The sequence below is a fragment of the Ramularia collo-cygni genome (genome assembly GCF_900074925.1).
Source record: "Ramularia collo-cygni strain URUG2 genome assembly, contig: RCC_scaffold08, whole genome shotgun sequence".
In the NCBI taxonomy this organism is placed as follows: domain Eukaryota; kingdom Fungi; phylum Ascomycota; class Dothideomycetes; order Mycosphaerellales; family Mycosphaerellaceae; genus Ramularia; species Ramularia collo-cygni.
The window spans coordinates 923,523-941,993 of NW_019716262.1; the positions used below are offsets into that span (position 1 = coordinate 923,523).

Sequence of the window (18,471 nt, forward strand, 5' to 3'; positions counted from 1 at the left end):
GCTTATGATCATCATAACGGCCTTTGACACGATATGATCGTGTTCATTTCGACAGAAAGAACCATTCCAACAAGATCTTGCATATGAACCTGACCTGTACCAACACCGGCGACATTGCATTTTCACTGGCGCACCCTTGACTGTATAGGGTATCTGCCCCTTCGACAGCATTTCCTTTGTTTTATTTTGGGCACGACAATGACACTGCAGGATTGAAATCAAACGAAGAAACATCATGGGCCCGAATGACCTTGTACCAAAAAAAAAGCTTGCATATTGAGAAATTTTGAATTTTATGAAGGCGGAGTTGGGTTTATCACATGGAAAGCACTGGTTGCACGATATATGAGATTCACACTCTGTCCGCGAGTCGGTAGGGTGTCTACCTTGGCTCGATTTGTATCATAGCACACAATCGAGAAATTGCTTCCATTCAATTTGAGTCGCGCCGTGAGTTGTTTCTCTCCAATCCTGAACGACGTCAAGGTGGGAATGGCTCGACGAGATCGGGATTCCCATGAGCCTCCGTCTTTCGATGAGATGCATTGATAGCTCTGCAGCTTCTCCCGGCATCGCAGTCGCACAATAGCTGCGTGTAATTCCGTGCTCCCCGGGGAGTCCCATGCGTGACTGCCATCCCAGCCAAAAGCATGTTGTGCCTGCCTTCCGCGACTCCCGAACAAAGTGAGGTTGACTCGAAACGCGTCATACCATCACACCCCGAACCGCGTTTTGTTTTGTTTCGTAACATCCATCTCCCAACTACATTGGATGCGGCACCTCAGTCGGTCTCCATCTTCATCAAATTGGAAGATTCTGGCGACTGTGTGAAAAACGGTGGAGAGAGTCCTCTTTCGCCTCGAAACAATCATTAAAACGACCCCCCAACGGCATTTGATGACTCCGCGGGAAAGATCACCTATCTTCAAGGAATACATGGCTACGGCTCCAGCAATTCGACGACATCAGCCTTCTGAGAGCTCCTCAGCGCCGTGAAGGTCATCAAAAGACGGCTTGTTGGCCGACATCTACATATACCGACTTTCTTACCTTGATACCGCAGCTCAGAGCGCTCGCGGCTCCACTCAACACTCGACCGGAGAGGTCGATTGAAGCCTGAAATCATGTGCTAMAAACCAAGTGAAGTGTACGATGGCTGTGGCTGTCCACGGCCCAAAACCACGGTAGTCCGGTGCAGCGCGGCGGACTTGGTGGACAACATCTGTGAGATCTYGAAGGAGTTCGAGGAGAGGGGCAATAACCGCATCTGTCGCGTTCATTACGAGCAGCTGATTGAAGCCACCAAAGAGCTGCTCAGGAAGAACGGCTTGTTGGCTGAAGTGAGGAAGGCTTTGGAGTGGCAAGACGAGTCCGATGGTGATACCAGCGACGATAGCCTCTTGGAACTCGTTTCCGATGGTAGGTTGGGGTTGGATGGTGGAATACACTCGGTCGGGGTCCATTCCGCTGATGGCAGAGCTGCCTGAGGGGCTCATCATGAGATGGAATGCCACCGGAGAGCGGACCACGTGAGCCGCCAAACCATCTCGTGCCCAACTATGGTACGTTGCGATATGGTTCGTCTGTCATTTTAGAGTACTGACGGAACGTCTCAGACATATTGACGAGCGATGAGCGACGAATGAAGGATTGATGATGAATGATTATGAAAAAGACTAAACCTGCAAAGCCGCTCAAAGCCTCTCTCCAAGGTGGCGCGGGACCTGAGACGACTGCCGCCCGCTCGGTGCTGTTGACTGTAAAACATAAAGCAGTGAGGTACCCGTAGGTAGGCAAAATATCAACCCACATGACTCAGCCTCGGTTCTCTCAACCCTGGACTCTCTCGCTCTCAACTTACCTTAGTTCACTCCATCGCTACCTTATCTTCACATCGTGATTGTGCCTCTACAGCGACATAATCACAAGAATTATCGCTCATTCTCACAAGATTCATCGCTTATCCTCGACCCTCGCTATGAAGTTCGCCAACTTCCCCAACGCTGTGCAAAGGTATCCCTTGAGCCCTCCGCTGTCGCCCAGCGAGACTGAGGATGCTGACCGCGCAAAGATGCACCAGCAGCAGAGCCAGAACCTGACTTTACACAACCCGACTTTACAGAACCCACCTTCCGTTCTTTTACAACAACATCAACCTCACCAAGAAAATGGCGGCGCCTACGGAAGTCGATCTGCTTGGTGCAGCGGTGGAGAAGCTGCTGCTTTCAAAGGAGGAATCAACTGGCGGAGCGCAGGAAAAGCGTACGGATACGGGTTCGAACACCAGCCGAATCCAGCCGTCTATTACGGGTATCACGGAGGATGGGCAGACTGGCAAGGGCAACAGCAGGTGAGTGAGATTGCACGAGACACACGATAAAACCCGCCCGAGAGCGCTGCTGAAGGAGATTTGACCCATCGAGGTCGGATCTCGAGCGGCTCTGCAATTGGGGAGGGTTCTTGCGACTTGAAATAGGCTCAGCCCATCGAGCGCGCCTGTTCTCTTCACGCGTCCATTCACAGCCCACTCTACTTAATTGTCCCAAGATATTTGCTAACTGCGTGTCAATAGGAATGGGACTCGTCGTACCCGCCGCCTCGACCGCAACCTCGCCCTGGACAATGCCGCCAGCTACATCCCGCCACACCGCCGCGTGAAGGCTCCGCAGGATCCAAAGGAGACCGGTATGGGTATGGGTATGCAAACCCTCTGATTCACCATTCGGGGGAAGCTTATCAGGAAATTTGTCTGCTGACTCAGAATGCTTCTTGTCCAGCGCCACGCCAGAGCGCTGCGGATGAAAAGGATTCCTGGCAAGGAAACAGCGAAGATTATGCAGCTCCCACGACTCGGTCTCAGACAGGTTCCCTGAAGAAACCGATCCCAAAACAGCAAAAGACTGCTCCGCGCTCACAGCTGCAGTGCGTAGAAGGTATCCGCACGATAAACGGCGCTCGCGTTAACAAACAAGCTAGATACCGCGAGGGGGATTCACCAGAGGCCATAGTGGCCGGTACAACCGTGAGAGTCCGCACTGGACCTTGCATCAATCTTACGGGCTTGGTCACAAGGGCCACCCAAAACGGCGCCGATGTCAAAATGGAGTCGAAGAGCAAGACTATGAACTTCAGCAAAAAGATCCTGGACCTCGTCGATCCTAGCTCCGTTGCGTCTAGAGACGACTTGCCTATGGAAGGGCATGGACAGCAGGCGCCGGTGAGCTGTCAGCAACCGGTCTACCCCAATTCTGGACTGGTTGCACCRTCGCCACTGCAATACGCATTGCTGGCCTGTCCATCCAAGCAGTCGTCCCCACCACATGCCTTTGATACCACAGCGCTACCAGCTCGTCATCCTCAGGGAGCGTCTTCCATGCCAGCTCAGAGAGCATCTCCACTTCCTTCCTCTCCTCCAGGACCCGGGCGTCGTTCTGGCCAGCCAAAAGTCTTTGCGGTCCCGAGACCGATACCCACCCATGCCTACATGATGACTGCTCATCAGCCACCGGTCTACTCGAGCGTCTCCTGCCCGTTGCTCGTCATCCTCGATCTCAACGGCACTCTCCTCTTCCGAAAGAACAAAGGCTCCAACTTCCAGCCCCGTCCTCATCTCGACGAGTTCTTGGAATACCTCTTTTCAGAGCACGTGGTCATGGTTTGGTCGTCAGCAAAACCGTACAATGTAATCAGCATGTGTCAAAAGTTCTTCACCCCGGAGCAGTTCAAGAGTGTGGCGGCAATTTGGACCCGCGACAACCTCCGCCTGAGTCCGGAAGCATACACGTCGAATACTCAGGTCTACAAGCAACTGTCTTGGGTTTGGAGCGATCCGARCATTCAGGCCAAGATGCCGGTGTTCAATTGTCACTGGGATCAATCGAATACCATTCTCCTCGATGACAGCGTCGAGAAGTCCGCCAGCGAGCCCTTCAACCTGCTCAAGATTGAGGAATATGAGGCGAGACCTGATCAGGCGAATGAGGACGTTCTTCCGCAGGTGGCGATCTATCTTGACACTCTTCGATCTCAGCGCGATGTGAGTGCATATATGAGGACTCAGCCATTCACGCACGCACGTTCGATGCCTCGAGCGGCTGCGGAGGCTATCCAAGCAGCGCAGTGCGGTTTCGCCTAGGTAGCAATGAGATATGACCCCCTAAAATTGCACATAACGAAGTTTAAATCGAGGAATTTGCACTCTTCTCGCAGTAAATTCACTGCCATGCCCGTGATCTGGTAGTTATGACCACTCAATCGATATGTCCTGCGGACATTGACTTGCAGAAAGAATACCAACACCGCCTCTAGTTTCGACAGATAAGGACGAAGCCGTATCAACCACAACGCTCGCGAACAGGTAGCTGTAGGCACAGAGAGAGGCAGTCTTACGGAGAGTCAGATCTGCCTTCCTCATCCAGAAGGCCACGAACAGACGGAGCAGAGAAAAGTTGATGCACAGATTGTTGGGAGTACTGAGATGGTTTACTTGGAAGATGATCTCTCCAAGTCTCCTCAAAATCCAACATTGCTCCATCTTCTTTTCTAAATTTTTCCAATATGTCCTTGATCCTTCTCCTCCGTCTAGCTATGTGGTACATACAGCCAATGCAAAAAAACATCCACGGCATGAAATTGATGCAAAAAACACCTCTATATTGACTCTCGCACCAACGCATCCAAGAATCCAATCGTCCCAAAAGGGAACCACATCTCATCGATCATCTTCCTGACCAACACGACTATACTTCCCACTTCCACCACCGTTCCCACTACTACCATCTGGATCATCACCCTTGGCACGCTTCACGACATTGCTGATCCAGCCTCCGACGCCTTCGCCGCGTTCGTTGAGAATGGGCTTGCCGTCTTGGACGTCTACTTCTGGAGGTTGAAGGTCCATGTCGTCGGGCTCGCCGCCTTCTCCTAGTCGGAAAGAGGGGACCGGGGATCGAGCATCGCCGAAGAGAGACTCGGCTTCTGCGAGGGTTTCGGGTGTGGGAGCGATGGTGGTTGCGTCGCCGAAGAGGGAGTTCATGTCTTCTAGACGAACGTTTGCGGTTTCGGGGTAGATGAAGTAGACTGTACGGTTTGTCAGTATTTTCGACATACACGGGAGGAAGGATGGGAGAACTCACCAACTACAAAACTGACGGCGCAGAAGAATGCGTGCATTAGATACAGCCGCCACTTGATTGCCTGCTGCAAGATGGGAGTCATCTCTCCCACCAGCCAGTTGAAAGCCCAGTTGGCTGCGGTAGACAGACTGGCACCCTTTGCACGAATGCTGAGCGGCAGAATCTCTGGAGGGTATAGCCATGGAATCGGACCCCATGAGTATCCAAAAGCGGCGTTGTAGATCATCACGAAAATGACGACCAATGTAGGTGTGAGCCGGATATCGATGTAGATAAAGTAGGAAATGGCGGATAACGATATGATCATGGCCACGGCTCCTGTTAGCAGAATGAAGCGTCTTCCAAGGCGATCTACCAGGTACCAGGGAGGGATTGTAGAAGCCAGGTAAGTAAGTCCGTTGATTCCCGTCATAAGAATGGCGTCTCGTCCTACCCAGCCTGCTTGTTCGAAAACAAGCGGCGCGTAATAGGAGATGACGTTGATTCCGTTCAATTGCGCCAATGCCTGAGCAGACATGGCGATGAACACTCGCTTTCCGTAACGCTTGAACATGTCCCTGTACGAGCGCTCTCCTTCCTGGCGCTGAAGGAGAACGTTCATCTTGATCTCGCGATACTCATCCCGAGCCTTGGGGTTGTGAATATCGCCTTTCCCGTACAGGTTGGCAATCACCACAATTCCTTCCTCATCGTGATCGTTGTCYAATAGCCATCTCGGCGACTCCACTATGAGGAAGCTTCCCACAGCCAGCAGACTTCCCATCACGACTTGCATGAGCAGCGGGAACCGCCATGCCCAGTCGCTTTCGATATAGCTGCAGAAATAGTCCACCCAGACACTGCACATGTACCCGAAGATATTTCCCGARAACTCAATGCATGCGAGCTTGCCGCGGTTATGAGGCGGACTGATCTCACTCTGGTATACAGGCACAATGGTGCTGAGCGCACCCACGCCAAAACCGGCGATGATTCTCCCGAGCATCATCGTAGGCATGCCTGTAGCGAAAGCCTGAATGGCTCCTCCAACCACGAATACCATTGCGCCGTACAGAATTGTCTTCCTTCTCCCAATCATGTCTCCAATGCGGCCCACGCTGAGGGATGAAATAAAAGCTCCCACCTCCAAAATAGCCACCATGGTTCCGATTTCTGCGGGAGAGGGCTGGTTGAAGTAGTCCTTGAAGTACGGACCCGTAATGATACCTGATGCGAGCACAGTGATCAGTAGGTGCTACAAGCACATGGAAGCGCAACCATGCCTAGCTAGCTATACGTACCCGACATAACACCCTGATCATATCCAAATAAAAATACACCCAGCGAAACAAAAATGGACAAGAAATAGATGAGCTTCTTGCCATGCAAGCCATGCATACGCGAGGAGGAGTCATTGGGAGCCATGGTTCTGACCAGCAGACGCTGTCCCCAGTTCAGTGGACGGCTGGGCGGCGTGGGAACAGTAATGTCCTCTTTTCTCTTTACAAGCACGCCAGAATAGCGCGGGTGACTATGCTGCCGATGCTTCTCGTTCGAAGCGTAGCGCACTCGCTTGGTTTGGCGCGAGCGGCCGCGGTCGAGGCTTGGGTTGAGACGAGCAGCTAAAGGATCTTCTTCGAGCTGGTCAACAAGATCGCCTGTATCGCTCCACAAGGAGAAGTCGTCGTCGTCGTCTTCGTCGTCTTCGTACGARGAGGCGGATCCGGAGCGCCTCGTCAGGCGGGACCGGTCGCCCTTTTCGTTGTTGTCGTCGTCGTCTTCGTCGTCGTATCTGCGTGCAAGATTGTGCAGTGGGATGTTGGCAGGTTGGCGAGTGTTGGAGCTGCCGCTGGGAAAGTGAATGGTGAAAGCGTGGACTCTTGGGGAAGAGTCCAATCCACGGCAGAATTAATCGGGTGGATGGGAAGGGTGTAGGGCGGAGGAGGGAAAGGCGGTGGAATGTTGCTTCGACGTAGAGACCCACACTGCACAGCTTGAGCCAGCTATTTGATGGTACTAGCCGGGTACTCCGTACCTCTAAACACCCACCCCAGTTTGAAGACACGGCTGGGATAGAACTATAGTCGAGGATGGCGGCCGCACGTGCAGGTGATGGGCCGTGGAGGGTCAAAAGACGGCGGTAAAATGGGTGTGCTGAAGGAGGTACGTGTCTCTCGCGTACAGCAAAAAGTAGAGAGGTGATCACAAAGTACGGAGGTACATCTCTCTTGTCGTTCCCTACACCTAACATTTCGAGGGTCTTGTCTCTGTCCAATCCCCGCCGATTTACCGCTTCTCCAGTCCCTTATCGAACCCCTGTATTTTCTTTGTTCAGGAAACCCGCATCGTTACTCGCAGTGCCCATCGAATCCTCCAAAAGACACATGTAAAACAGCCAACTATATAGCGGCCTCGAGACCCTTGCCGCCCTAGTTTAGCTTTACGGTCCATGTGATCCGACCCTTGGACGTGTAACACCCTAACCTGGAAGTTGCAGAGGATGGGGATGTCCACCTCAGGCACTTCCTCTGCTTGCACCCACAATGAAACGGGCGGCTTCTTTCATCAAGTTTACAATCAACTTTGCCCGCGTTTACAAACTATACTTCGCCTATTTGCCTATTGAACATGTATCACGTCTCGGACAGTCCACCGGACGATGAAATATGCTGCTGCGTTCTCCAGGGGGGATCTCTCGATCAGTCAGAGACAATTGCAGAGGAAGCTGCGCAAACCGACGACGCACATTTCGTTAAAGTCTTACTAGATAATAACTGGCCCATTGATCGAAGTCAAACGTGATATAGGTGTCTAATTGGTCTAGGTCTAAGGTAGCATCACACGTTCTGTATGTAGTACATGGTACACATCGACCCCTTCTCGACCACGTACATCTATCTTCCACCATCATTCGCAAATTTCCCCGCAAGCCAGACCATTCGCCGGAAGTATGCCGCAGCGAAGCTCTCCGTGTAGTAGCTATGGCTACTCGAATGATCCTTCACAAGGTTATGCGCCAACTCATGACAAAGCGTGATCCACCAGTATGCCATCGCTTCGACTTTGCCTTCGCCGCTCCCCATTGCAGCTGCATGCAATTGTAGAAAGTACCTCAGATTGCAGAAAAGACTGCCATTACTGTTGAAGGCGATTGCCGCTCCCTTGAGATCGTGGTAGATGTTAATTGTCTTGGCCGGGAGTTCGAACACGTTGGAAACCTCCCGCAGCACAAAGACGAAATCTGCAATGGCATCTCTGTTATCTTGCAGAAAAGTGTTGGGGTCTGGGTTGTCGCGCGATAGATACAATCTGAAGCCGTTGTTGAGTTCAGAGATCAGCTGAATATCCTGTGCTGGTGTATGATCGCAGTACGAAGGCGTCTCTTTCACATTCTTTGTTTGGGGAGCGGAGAAGAGATTGGAGGCGCTGTATTCTCGAGAGGCCTTGATGGCGGACTCCAAATTGGACTGAACATCGCGAGGAGAGGTAACACGTTCAGTGCCAGGCGTGACACTTCGATCGCCTGTCGTATCTCGGGCTTCGTACGGAGGAGGAAGATCCGAGGACCGTCCATCATTCTGCTGCCCATTACCCAGCAAGTTCTGCATTTGCTGTCCGGCCTGACTCCCCGCATTGAGACCAAGGTGCTTGCTGATTGTGTTGAAAAACGATGWGGGCTTCTTGTCTTGATCCATACTACCTGATCTGCTCGTCTCCGGGGAGTCGTTGAAGGAGCCTGGCATGCTTGGCTGCTTAGGTGTCTCAGGAGGAGCTTCAAGCTGGGGAGCTTGCGCTGGCATGCCCTGGGCATTCCTCGCTGCTGGTGCCTGGGCCGGACGACTTGCAGAGTCGGCCTCTATCAGCCGTCGTTGCTCCTCCTCTCGCTGCTGTCGCTCTGAGTCTGCGATGCGAGATTCTGCTGCTTTCGCCCGCAGGATTCGGTCAACATTGTATCCCTTGGTCTTCAGTCTACGAAGGTCGCTTTCCATGATCGTCTCGAATGCCAGAAGGTCTTGTTGTTTCGGCCGCTTGAGCAAAAGGCCAGTCAGTGCGCGGCTGACCTCGTACAAGTCGAATCGAGCCGTCACATACAGCGTGTGGCTATGAAGCGATGCTGTCCGCTTCTCCACGAACTGCATCTTGTAGCCCTTCAGGCGTCGTGTGATTTGGAGAAATTCGACGACTTTGACCGAGAGGTTCTGTTCGAGCCATTTGGCATCATGTCGGATGGCGGTAGGAGCGTGGTCGTGCAGGAAAAGGCGACAGCGCTCGATGAGCAGCATCTGCAGCCTGCCGCCAGCGGACTGATCTTTAAGCAATTGCCCCATACGCGAATCGTCTTCGACCAACCCTCCAAGCCAGGGAGTCTCGAGTGAGGCATACAGATCTTCCAACACCTCTTCCTGCGGTGCGGCCAGAAGATTGGCCTGAAATAGTCGATACGTTTGGAAATCGTCGACCAGTACCATCTCCGGAGCTTTTGCCAGCGAATATTCCTTTATCGTCGGCTCGTCCTCGTCGTTGTCGCGCTTCTCATCGTCGTAGGCTGCCCCTCGACTTCGAACCAGCTTTTCGGCCAGTAAGCAAGATGAGTTCTTCAGTCGCTTCCACAGCGCCTTGTCCTTCTTGAGAGTGGCAGCACTCTCTGCAATCTTGCGAAGGAGCTGAAGGTACTTGTCGACACYCAAGGTATTCAACAGTCGAGAGGGTTGGCGAACAAGCATGTCAGCAATCTCGGCAGCGCTAGGCTCATGCTTGGATCCGACGCGCAGAAGAAATGTGTTTGCTTCGTGCCCAAAGTCTACGAAGTCGAAGATGTCGCCATAAGTCTGTCCATCTCCAAGGTAAACAGCGCGAGGCGCAACAAGACGTAAGCGTGGGGTTTTGTTCATCGAAGTCCTCTCGCTCAATGGCACAATCAAAGCATTGCCCAGGTGCTCGGCAAGGTTTCCATTTGGTCCAATCTCATTCAATCTGCCTGCGAGGTAGGCATACAGGCTCTGTGCCGAGGATTTGTCTGCTGGGGGAGAGTTTATCAAACGCTCAGCGCAGACCTCAATGGGAGGATCCCATGCAACTCCGAATAAAGCATAATGCTGCTGCAGATCCTCCCGGAGCGTGCGGAAACGGAATACTGCAGCCTTCGGATTGGCATAGCATTGCGAGGGCTTAGCGACCAGATTGTTGCCCTCGCCTGCGAATGGCAGAGTGGGCAGGAACGCTTGGTTGATCTCGGCGAGAGGGTACTTTGTATAACCATTGTGATATGCGTTGTTGATCCAATAGGTCAGCGTGTTTTGCTGAAGCTCACTGCCTACCGGTGCCTTTGCGAGGATTCCAACCAGGTCTGGGACGGCGGGGTACTCCTGTAGACCGAGCAACCTCAAGAACCGGCCTTCTGGCGATGATGCACGGTACTGACCTGGCCACTGGAGGACAGGAAGCTTGAGGCGTCGAATTGCATCGTCCGGGTCGAAGAGCTCAGATAATCGATACAGCTTGCCTTTAGTCGTTGAGTCGGTGGCCGCGGAACTCTCAGCTGGGCATATTGGTGTCTGCCGAAGGCGCTTGACGTCTTCTGACGGGATGTCATCCTTGACGCTGAGCAGATACTTGATGAGGTCCACATGGCTCCACTTACCCTCATCAGGAGATGCAGAGTTCGATTTCGCCATGAGTCTCTCGAAGACAACACCTAGCTCGACGGTCTTTCGCACTCCCAAGGTGGACAAAAATTTCTCCTTGACGCCCTGTAGTCCCACAATGGTAGGCAGGTCGTCGAACAACTTGACATTGCCAAAGTATGCCTGAGGCGGTTTCTTCATGCCCAGCTTGGTTGGTATCACTGTCCGGGGGATGAAGAGCTCCTGAATGGTTTGCTTTGAAGATTGTGACAGGCCGTCCCAGGACTTGGAAATGACAGGCATGACTTGCGAAGCAACTTCAGGAGTGGCAGTGAGACTTTTGCCGTCGCCAAAGCCATGGCCATCGCTCTCAATGATCCATTGCACCCATGGCACAATTTGGAGCTCTTCCCAGCCTATCGACTGCAGCTGTGATGACGAGAGGCCCTTTGTGAAGCGGAACGGAATCGTTTGGGCAGGAGTTGGAAGATCTGTGGGGATTTTGGCCCCATTGACGAATGTCTTGACATGCCCGAGTTGAAGTACCGGGGTAGATGAACTAGCCAAAAACTCTTCGCTGATCGCGCCAATGGTGCCGTGAAACAAGCCTTGCACCACCGTGGCGTCCATATCCTGGCGTGCGACCTTGGTGGCAGCCCACTTGACCAATTCTCTAACTTGCTTCTCGTCGAGCGCCTGAGATTCGAGCTCCTTCTTGATGTCGCCAGTGGTAATGTCAGACAATAGTCCATAATCGCGTAGCTTTGTCAGAAACTGGAGCGCTTTCTCCATCAGCTCGTCCGGAATCACAGGAATACCATCGACAAAGCTTAGATCCTCTGTAGCGACTCTGACTTGATGGCTCGGAAGCACACCTCGCGTAGACAAGACATCGATACTAGCTTTTTGATTGCACGTCCAGAAGGCCTCCTCGATGATCTGACCGACCTTGGCACTGGGAGTACTCTCCGAGTACGCAAACTGCCGAAAGATGTGGATCGCTGAAGGCATCACTGCGGATACATCCTCCGGTGTGACTTTCCGTCTCCCAGCAGCAGACAGCAGTCGGTTCAGCTTGTTCTTGAGCTCCACCATCTCGCCTGTGTAGGCTATTCTGCACGCAATTCCRGCGATGCGCAGCATCTCGATGTTCCAGTCTCGTACGTATCGCGCGTTCAAGTCGATTGATTCACGTTCTACCGTGGGAATAACCGAAGGTGCTGAAATATGAGCAAGCAATCCTGTCGTTTGAGCAGTAGGAAAGCCGATGAATACGTTGCCTCGCTTGGTTGGAATGACAGATGCAAAGATCTCACCCGCTCTCTGACTTGAAGACCCAGAATAGCTAGCTAGGGAGGCATTGGTCTCGTCGGAGGAGGAGGTCAAAATGGAGATGCGTGTCCTCTTAGGAGGAGGCTTCTTCGTTGCTCGCTCGAGCTCCTGTGCCAATTGCCTGCTCAGATTTGTCGCAATGTTCACTGTGCTCACTCGAATGAACACGGACGCTGTACTGTAACCCGTCAAGTCCTCGGCAATCTTCTGCTGTAAGGCTTCCTCTTCACGTTGGGCTGCACGTGTAGCGGCCGAGTTTGTTGCACTGGCCGCAAATCGGCCGAAAAAGCTACGCAGGCTAATACCTCCTGGGTCGCTCTGCTGTACGGCAGGATTTTGTGCCTAAAAGCAACGAAACAAACTGTTAGCGCTGTCTGATTAAGAGAGGCTAGCAGAAAGATGGGGCGGTCTTTCCGAGACGGCAAGGCTCCACAGATGCGTAGATGCCCTTCGCGTTGACAATGTCCCGAGACCTTGCGCAGGATGCTTGGACTTACAGACTTTCGGTCCCAACTCAAAACGTTCATCCATTTCGCGTCAATCTGGGCGTTCTGCGATTCCACGTCGACGATCTTCATAAGCCCGTCTCTCGTCTTAGGATTGACATCGCCGGGGATATTGACAGCTACTTTAGGAGCTGTCTTTTTGCTCAGTGTTGCGATGTTCCAGTCATCAAGCCACAATTCGATTGCTTCTAGGCCGACGAACGTCAAGCTAGTCGCCAGAAACTGGCAAAGACTCATCAACGACGGAATAGGCGTGGTCTGACTTCGGTAATCTAGCATGAAGGTAGTGCCTGCTTGTGCGCCCTGCTCTCCGGAGAGGGTCCCCCTCCTTGTGAACAGAGAATCTTTTTTCCAGTAAAATGCGATGGACTGGTTGCCGGAGCTCACAAATGGGTTTTCACATTCCGCAAAGGTCGAGCTATAAGGTCGAATAGTCAGCATACATCTTGAGTTTTGAGAGCTGAGATCACTTACTAGAATCCAACACCGAAAGCCCCGATTTTCGTTTCATCGGGATTACCTGTCACGGAGCGTCAGTGAAAAGGGACTGAAGAAACTCAGTTGCACGGAGAGTCTGTGAAGTCTGAACTGAAATCAAAGATAAAGGTCGGGAACTGCCTCGAGCTGGACGCAGATTCGAGGCTGAGGCAATAATCATGTGAAGATAACAAAGGGATCGTAACATACCTTCGGCGATACGTTTCAGACGCTGCCAGTCGTTCTCATTGAAATTGTCTCCATCGTTCGTTACAATGAGCGTCTTCAGAGTGTGGTTGAGGAGAGTATGCTTTAAATGAGCCGTAGTATCCCGGGTCTGTGGAAGAGGAACCGTGGCCGAAGGTAGCGTCTCGAATCGAATAGTGACCTTGCGAGCCTGAGCATCGGCTGCGTTCTGTATAAGTTCTCGAAGGGTGGTCCATTCACCAGAGTATCGCGCCAGAACTTTGTCAATCAACGCGCGTGTGTTGACTGTAACCGCCTCCTCGTCCTGCAGACTGCTCATCGTCTGCTCTCGCAGGCGCGAGAGATTCTGAGAAGCCGCCATGATAATTCCGACTTGTAGAATATACTGAAATGCAATGTAGACGGCGCAATAGCCTTTTCAAGGAGATGTCATGTCGTTGCTGCCCGTCATCGGCTGAGCCTCCGCAGATGGTGGCGGAGGATGTGATGCGATCGATTCTGCGATTTACTGGCGGGTACGGGAGACGGGGGACGGGAGAGGGCACAGGATTCGTCGTTAGTCGTGAGTGATCGTTAGGTGAAGATTCGTGAGAATTCGTAGAAGGTTGTAGGCTCTGCTGTTGTACAAAGGCGAGTGAGGTGGACGCGCTTGGATGATGATGATGAAGCTAACCCGCGCGACAGGCATGCTTTTAAAGTACAAAAAGGACTTAAGATTTACCGCCCTTAGCAACGGCGAAAACAGTTCTGCGAATTCGAGCTCCACCATCACCACACCTCTTATTACATCAACCTTTTCCTCTTCACATCATCATGGCCTCTAATCTGCAGGCAGTGGCAGATCTGCTCTCGGCCAGTCTTGATCCCCGCCAGAGCAAGGCAGGTGAGCAACGTCCTCCATCCACCCTTTTAACCCCACCTCAAATCATGCTCGCAATCCGTACTGACTGCATCCGTCACAGCGGAAACGAAACTCAAGGAGTCGGAGGGCACGCCGGGCTTCTCTCTGAGCCTGCTACAGATCGTAGCAACCGACACATTCCCCCTCAACACACGACTAGCGAGCGCGCTCTTCTTCAAGAATTTTGTGCGGCGCAACTGGGTGGTATGCTTCGTTTTTGCCCGTTGGCATCTCCGCGGTGACACAGCTGACATGTGCCTACTTTCTACTTAGGACGAAAATGGCGCCCACGTACTCCCCGCAAACGAAGTCACGACGATCAAGAACGAGTTGATTGGGCTCATGGTGAAGGTCCCGCCGACCATTCAGGCGCAGCTCGGTGATGCTATCAGCGTCATTGCAGACAGCGACTTTTGGGAGCGGTGGGACACTTTGGTGGACGATTTGGTCTCTCGGCTCACTCCAGATAACGCGATTGTTAACAATGGCGTGCTGCAAGTGGCTCATTCGATTTTCAAGAGATGGGAGCCGCTGTACCGCTCCGACGACCTATACACCGAGATCAACCACGTGTTATCCAAGTTCGCCACACCGTTTTTGCAGCTGTGGGAGAGTACCGACAGGATGATCGATCAGAATCAGAATAACGTCGAGGTTCTCAAAGCTCACTATTCAACACTGGATTTGATCATGAAGCTTGTTTATGACCTATCCACGCATGATATGCCGCCGCAATTCGAAGAGGCACTCCCTGCCATCACTAGTCTGCTACACAAATACCTAAACTACGAGAACGCGGCATTGAGCACAGACGACGAAGCCGAGGCGGGTCCATTGGAGCATGTAAGAGCAGGTGCATTCAAAGTGCTGATCCTGTACACGCGAAAGTACGACGAGGAGTTCAAGGCATATCTGGGACAGTTCAAATTCATCGAGACATCATGGAATTTGCTCACACAGATCGGACCGGAGGCGAAATACGACGTGGTTGTCAGCAGGGCATTGGAATTCTTGACGACAGTCGCGAGCATCAGAGAACACGCAGAGAACTTCAACAATCCAGATGTGCTTGGGCAAGTCACCGAAAAGGTCGTGATCCCAAATTTGTCGCTCCGAGAGTCAGACATCGAGACATTCGAGGACGAACCGATTGAATTCATTCGCCAAGATCTGGAGGGCTCAGATGAGGATACCAGACGGCGAGCTGCCACCAACTTCCTGAAGAAGCTAATGGAGCAGTTTGAGAAGCTCGTGACCGATGTGGTCATGCGCTATGTCACACACTTCCTCGCAGAGTACGCAAAAGACCAGGGCGCAAACTGGAAGGCCAAGGATACTGCTGTTCATCTTTTCTCCTCCATCGCCGCCAAAGGCACCTCGACCGCCGCCAAAGGTGTTTTGAGCGTCAACCCTAATGTCGACGTTATCGACTTCTTCCAGAACAACGTTGCAGAAGATCTGACGAACGCGGCAGCAGAACCACTGCTCAAGGTTGGCGCGATCAAATACTTGTACATCTTTCGCAGCATCCTCTCGCCACAGCAATGGCAGGCAGCCTTCCCGCTACTGGTGCAACATCTCAACTCGAGCAACTATGTCGTCTACACATATGCGGCTATTGCTGTTGATCGGGCACTCTACCTCACAGACGACCAGCACCAATCTATCATCCCTCGCGAGAGCATCATACCTCTCGCCAAGGATCTCTTGCAGCACATCTTTACACTGGTCACCAAGGATACAAAACCAGAAAAGGTTCAGGAAAACGAATTCTTGATGAAGTGCGTTATGAGGGTCTTGATTGTGATTCGCGATGGTATGATCCCTATCGTGGACATGATCATCTCATATCTGGTGAACATAACCAAGGTCATTCGGCATAATCCTTCTAACCCAGGATTTTACTACTACCACTTCGAGTCATTGGGAGCACTGATCCGTTTCGCTGGCCCTGTACAGCCCGAGAAGATTGAGGCTAGCCTCTTCACCCCGTTCATGGAGGTACTGGGGGCCCAAGTCGACGAGTTCACACCATACATCTTCCAACTGTATGCATTGATGGTGGCCACGAACCCATCTGGCACGCTATCAGCAAACTTCCAGCAACTTGTCGGACCTATCTTGACCCTCGGCATGTGGGAGAGCAAAGGCAACGTTCCTGCATTGACACGGCTCCTCACTACCATCATCCCACGAGGCGCTTCTCAAATGGCCGCTKCGAATCAAACCGAGGCCATTTTGGTGATCTTCCAGAAGCTGGTCAGCAGTAAAGCATACGAGAGCCATGCCATGGACCTGATTGAGACTGTTGTCATGAGCTTCGAACCCGCCGCGCTCGAGAAATTCTGGCCTTCCATCCTCCAACTAATGTTCACTCGCCTCACAAACTCAAAGACCGAAAACTTCACCCTGCGTTTCGTCCGCTTCTATCACCTCGTCWCCGCTTTGACTACACGCGGTCTTGGCGCAGATTTCTTCATCGCGGCCGCCGATCGCGTGCAGGAGAATGTGTTTACACAAATTTACACCGGCATCATCCTCCCAGACACTCAGAAGCTCAGTCGTCCGGCTGACCGCAAAACTGCTTGCATTTCACTCACACGGACACTCGCAGACAGCCAGGCTTTTGTCGACCGCTACGCCAAGCGCGGCTGGACCATCACATGCGAGGCGCTTCTCAAACTTCTCATCAACCCGCCTCTTCCGCCCAGCGCCGACAACAACATAATTGAGGATCGCGATGTGGACGACGTGGGATTCGGTGCAGCATTCACTCCGTTGAACACATGCAAGAGACCTACGCCAGATGCATTCCCCGATGTACAGGATGTCAAGGCGTGGGTGGGAGCAACATTGAGGGAGGCAGATCAGAGACATAGCGGCCGCATCGGTCAATTTGTGGGCGAGAAGCTGGATGCACAGGGAAAGGTAGCTTTGCAGCAAGTCATGCAGGGATAGAGACGAGCATTATGCTGGGAGGGATGATTTGATGTAATGAAGATAGCAAAAGTTTGGAGAACGATAAGATAGATACCCTTCCATTTGATACCAAGTGTGTATCGAGGGGCTGCAATCGAAGAGAATTGAGAGGCCTAATCAGATTGAGTGAGTCCTGAGGTATCATCGGTGTCATACATCATCAGCGTCATGTCACCGGTCGGGACTTTCTTCTGGGACCAACGTCGGAGTCCCTCTCCGTTGAGTTAAGTCACAACGGCATCTCGTAACCGTTTTCATCTGACGACTCCGCAGACATCGTCATTCGATGTTAGTCGCATCGGTGTCTTGTGCTGATCAAGCGTTGTCGCTACGTAGGAAGCCTACACAAGTTCAAGTTAGAGGAAGGGCAATCGGCCGGCGTTATTTCTATAACGTCCTACCACTCTGCATGCCTTTCGTCAACTCTGAAGTCAATCGCAGCGATATTCTGTATCAATAAAAAGTCGTCATTCAGTGGGAGGATGCACGATTTAAATTCGTAGGGAGAGTAATTCGATGTAGTTTCATGCTGTATGCTGGAGAAGAATGGAAGCCAATTGTTTCGTTGGTTTCACAAAGTGTAAGAAGCTCAGCGCGATCTTCAAAGACATCGCCAAGCTGCGACCATCGATCACCACACCAAAGATCACTTTCTAGAATCATCGATCGTTGAAAGCGAGAGAGTCGGCGATATGTGTGTACGCGGCATGAAGGAGGGTGTTAAAGATAAGCCCGTCTCGACCAAGTTGATGATCTCGCACGTGTTGCTCAACATTGTGCACAGGTGGCGCTATGTCTTACATTCAACAATGTGCCATGCCTTTGCTTGTAGAATTGCCACAAACGACGTGTGTGTATGGCACTGTATGCAGTCATGTGGGTACCTCCTAGGCCGTTGATGTCGACCACACAAACCTGTCACGCAAACCAATGGTGAATCATGTCTTGGTGTGACAGGAGTCTCGGGAAAGTTTGAAACAAGCGATCGATTGGGTAGCAAGGTCCTTTGGTCGTGTGCACTTGAAAGCATTTACTCCGTTAAGGCCATGTGGTTCATCCTGGCACGGGTGGCACATTTCTTTCTGGTACTTGGTAGCACTAGAAGTCTGCAGTCGCCCTTCTCGAGGATGCAGGGCAGGAGCAGGAACCAACGTATTCTGAGGAATGCGGGAAAACGAAGCGAGGTTGTCTGCTGTCAGCTCTTACTTTGATGCCTTTCGGGTATTGCAATGCTCGATATTGACAAATGTGTTCGCACTTGCACACTGTGTATTCATTTGGGTTGCAGTGACAGCGAATGACAGGAAACCTGTGCAAGGTGTGGTTAGGTG

General features: G+C 52.1%; 5 protein-coding genes; 3 read left to right on the plus strand and 2 right to left on the minus strand.

Moving 5' to 3' along the window:
• Positions 1-1,124: 1,124 nt before the first annotated feature.
• Positions 1,125-1,487, plus strand: RCC_05894 (uncharacterized protein; the record flags this gene model as incomplete). Its single annotated transcript, XM_023771158.1, has 1 exon — positions 1,125-1,487. One exon carries the CDS (start codon positions 1,125-1,127, stop codon positions 1,485-1,487), a length of 363 nt encoding a protein of 120 aa, XP_023626926.1.
• A 681-nt stretch (positions 1,488-2,168) lies between these two features.
• Positions 2,169-4,135, plus strand: RCC_05895 (uncharacterized protein; the record flags this gene model as incomplete). XM_023771159.1 has 4 exons in its annotated part: positions 2,169-2,350; positions 2,573-2,697; positions 2,778-2,922; positions 2,977-4,135. 4 exons carry the CDS (start codon positions 2,169-2,171, stop codon positions 4,133-4,135), a joined length of 1,611 nt encoding a protein of 536 aa, XP_023626927.1.
• Positions 4,136-4,711: 576 nt separating this feature from the next.
• Positions 4,712-6,539, minus strand: RCC_05896 (probable sugar transporter STL1; the record flags this gene model as incomplete). XM_023771160.1 has 3 exons in its annotated part: positions 4,712-5,079; positions 5,136-6,341; positions 6,416-6,539. The coding sequence occupies 3 exons, from the start codon at positions 6,537-6,539 to the stop codon at positions 4,712-4,714; spliced, it is 1,698 nt and encodes a 565-aa protein (XP_023626928.1).
• A 1,469-nt stretch (positions 6,540-8,008) lies between these two features.
• RCC_05897 (related to HATPase_c domain protein) lies at positions 8,009-13,621 on the minus strand (the record flags this gene model as incomplete). XM_023771161.1 has 4 exons in its annotated part: positions 8,009-12,412; positions 12,568-12,994; positions 13,051-13,096; positions 13,264-13,621. The coding sequence occupies 4 exons, from the start codon at positions 13,619-13,621 to the stop codon at positions 8,009-8,011; spliced, it is 5,235 nt and encodes a 1,744-aa protein (XP_023626929.1).
• Positions 13,622-14,073: 452 nt separating this feature from the next.
• Positions 14,074-17,119, plus strand: RCC_05898 (probable importin-alpha export receptor; the record flags this gene model as incomplete). XM_023771162.1 has 3 exons in its annotated part: positions 14,074-14,143; positions 14,223-14,365; positions 14,435-17,119. 3 exons carry the CDS (start codon positions 14,074-14,076, stop codon positions 17,117-17,119), a joined length of 2,898 nt encoding a protein of 965 aa, XP_023626930.1.
• Positions 17,120-18,471: the final 1,352 nt, after the last annotated feature.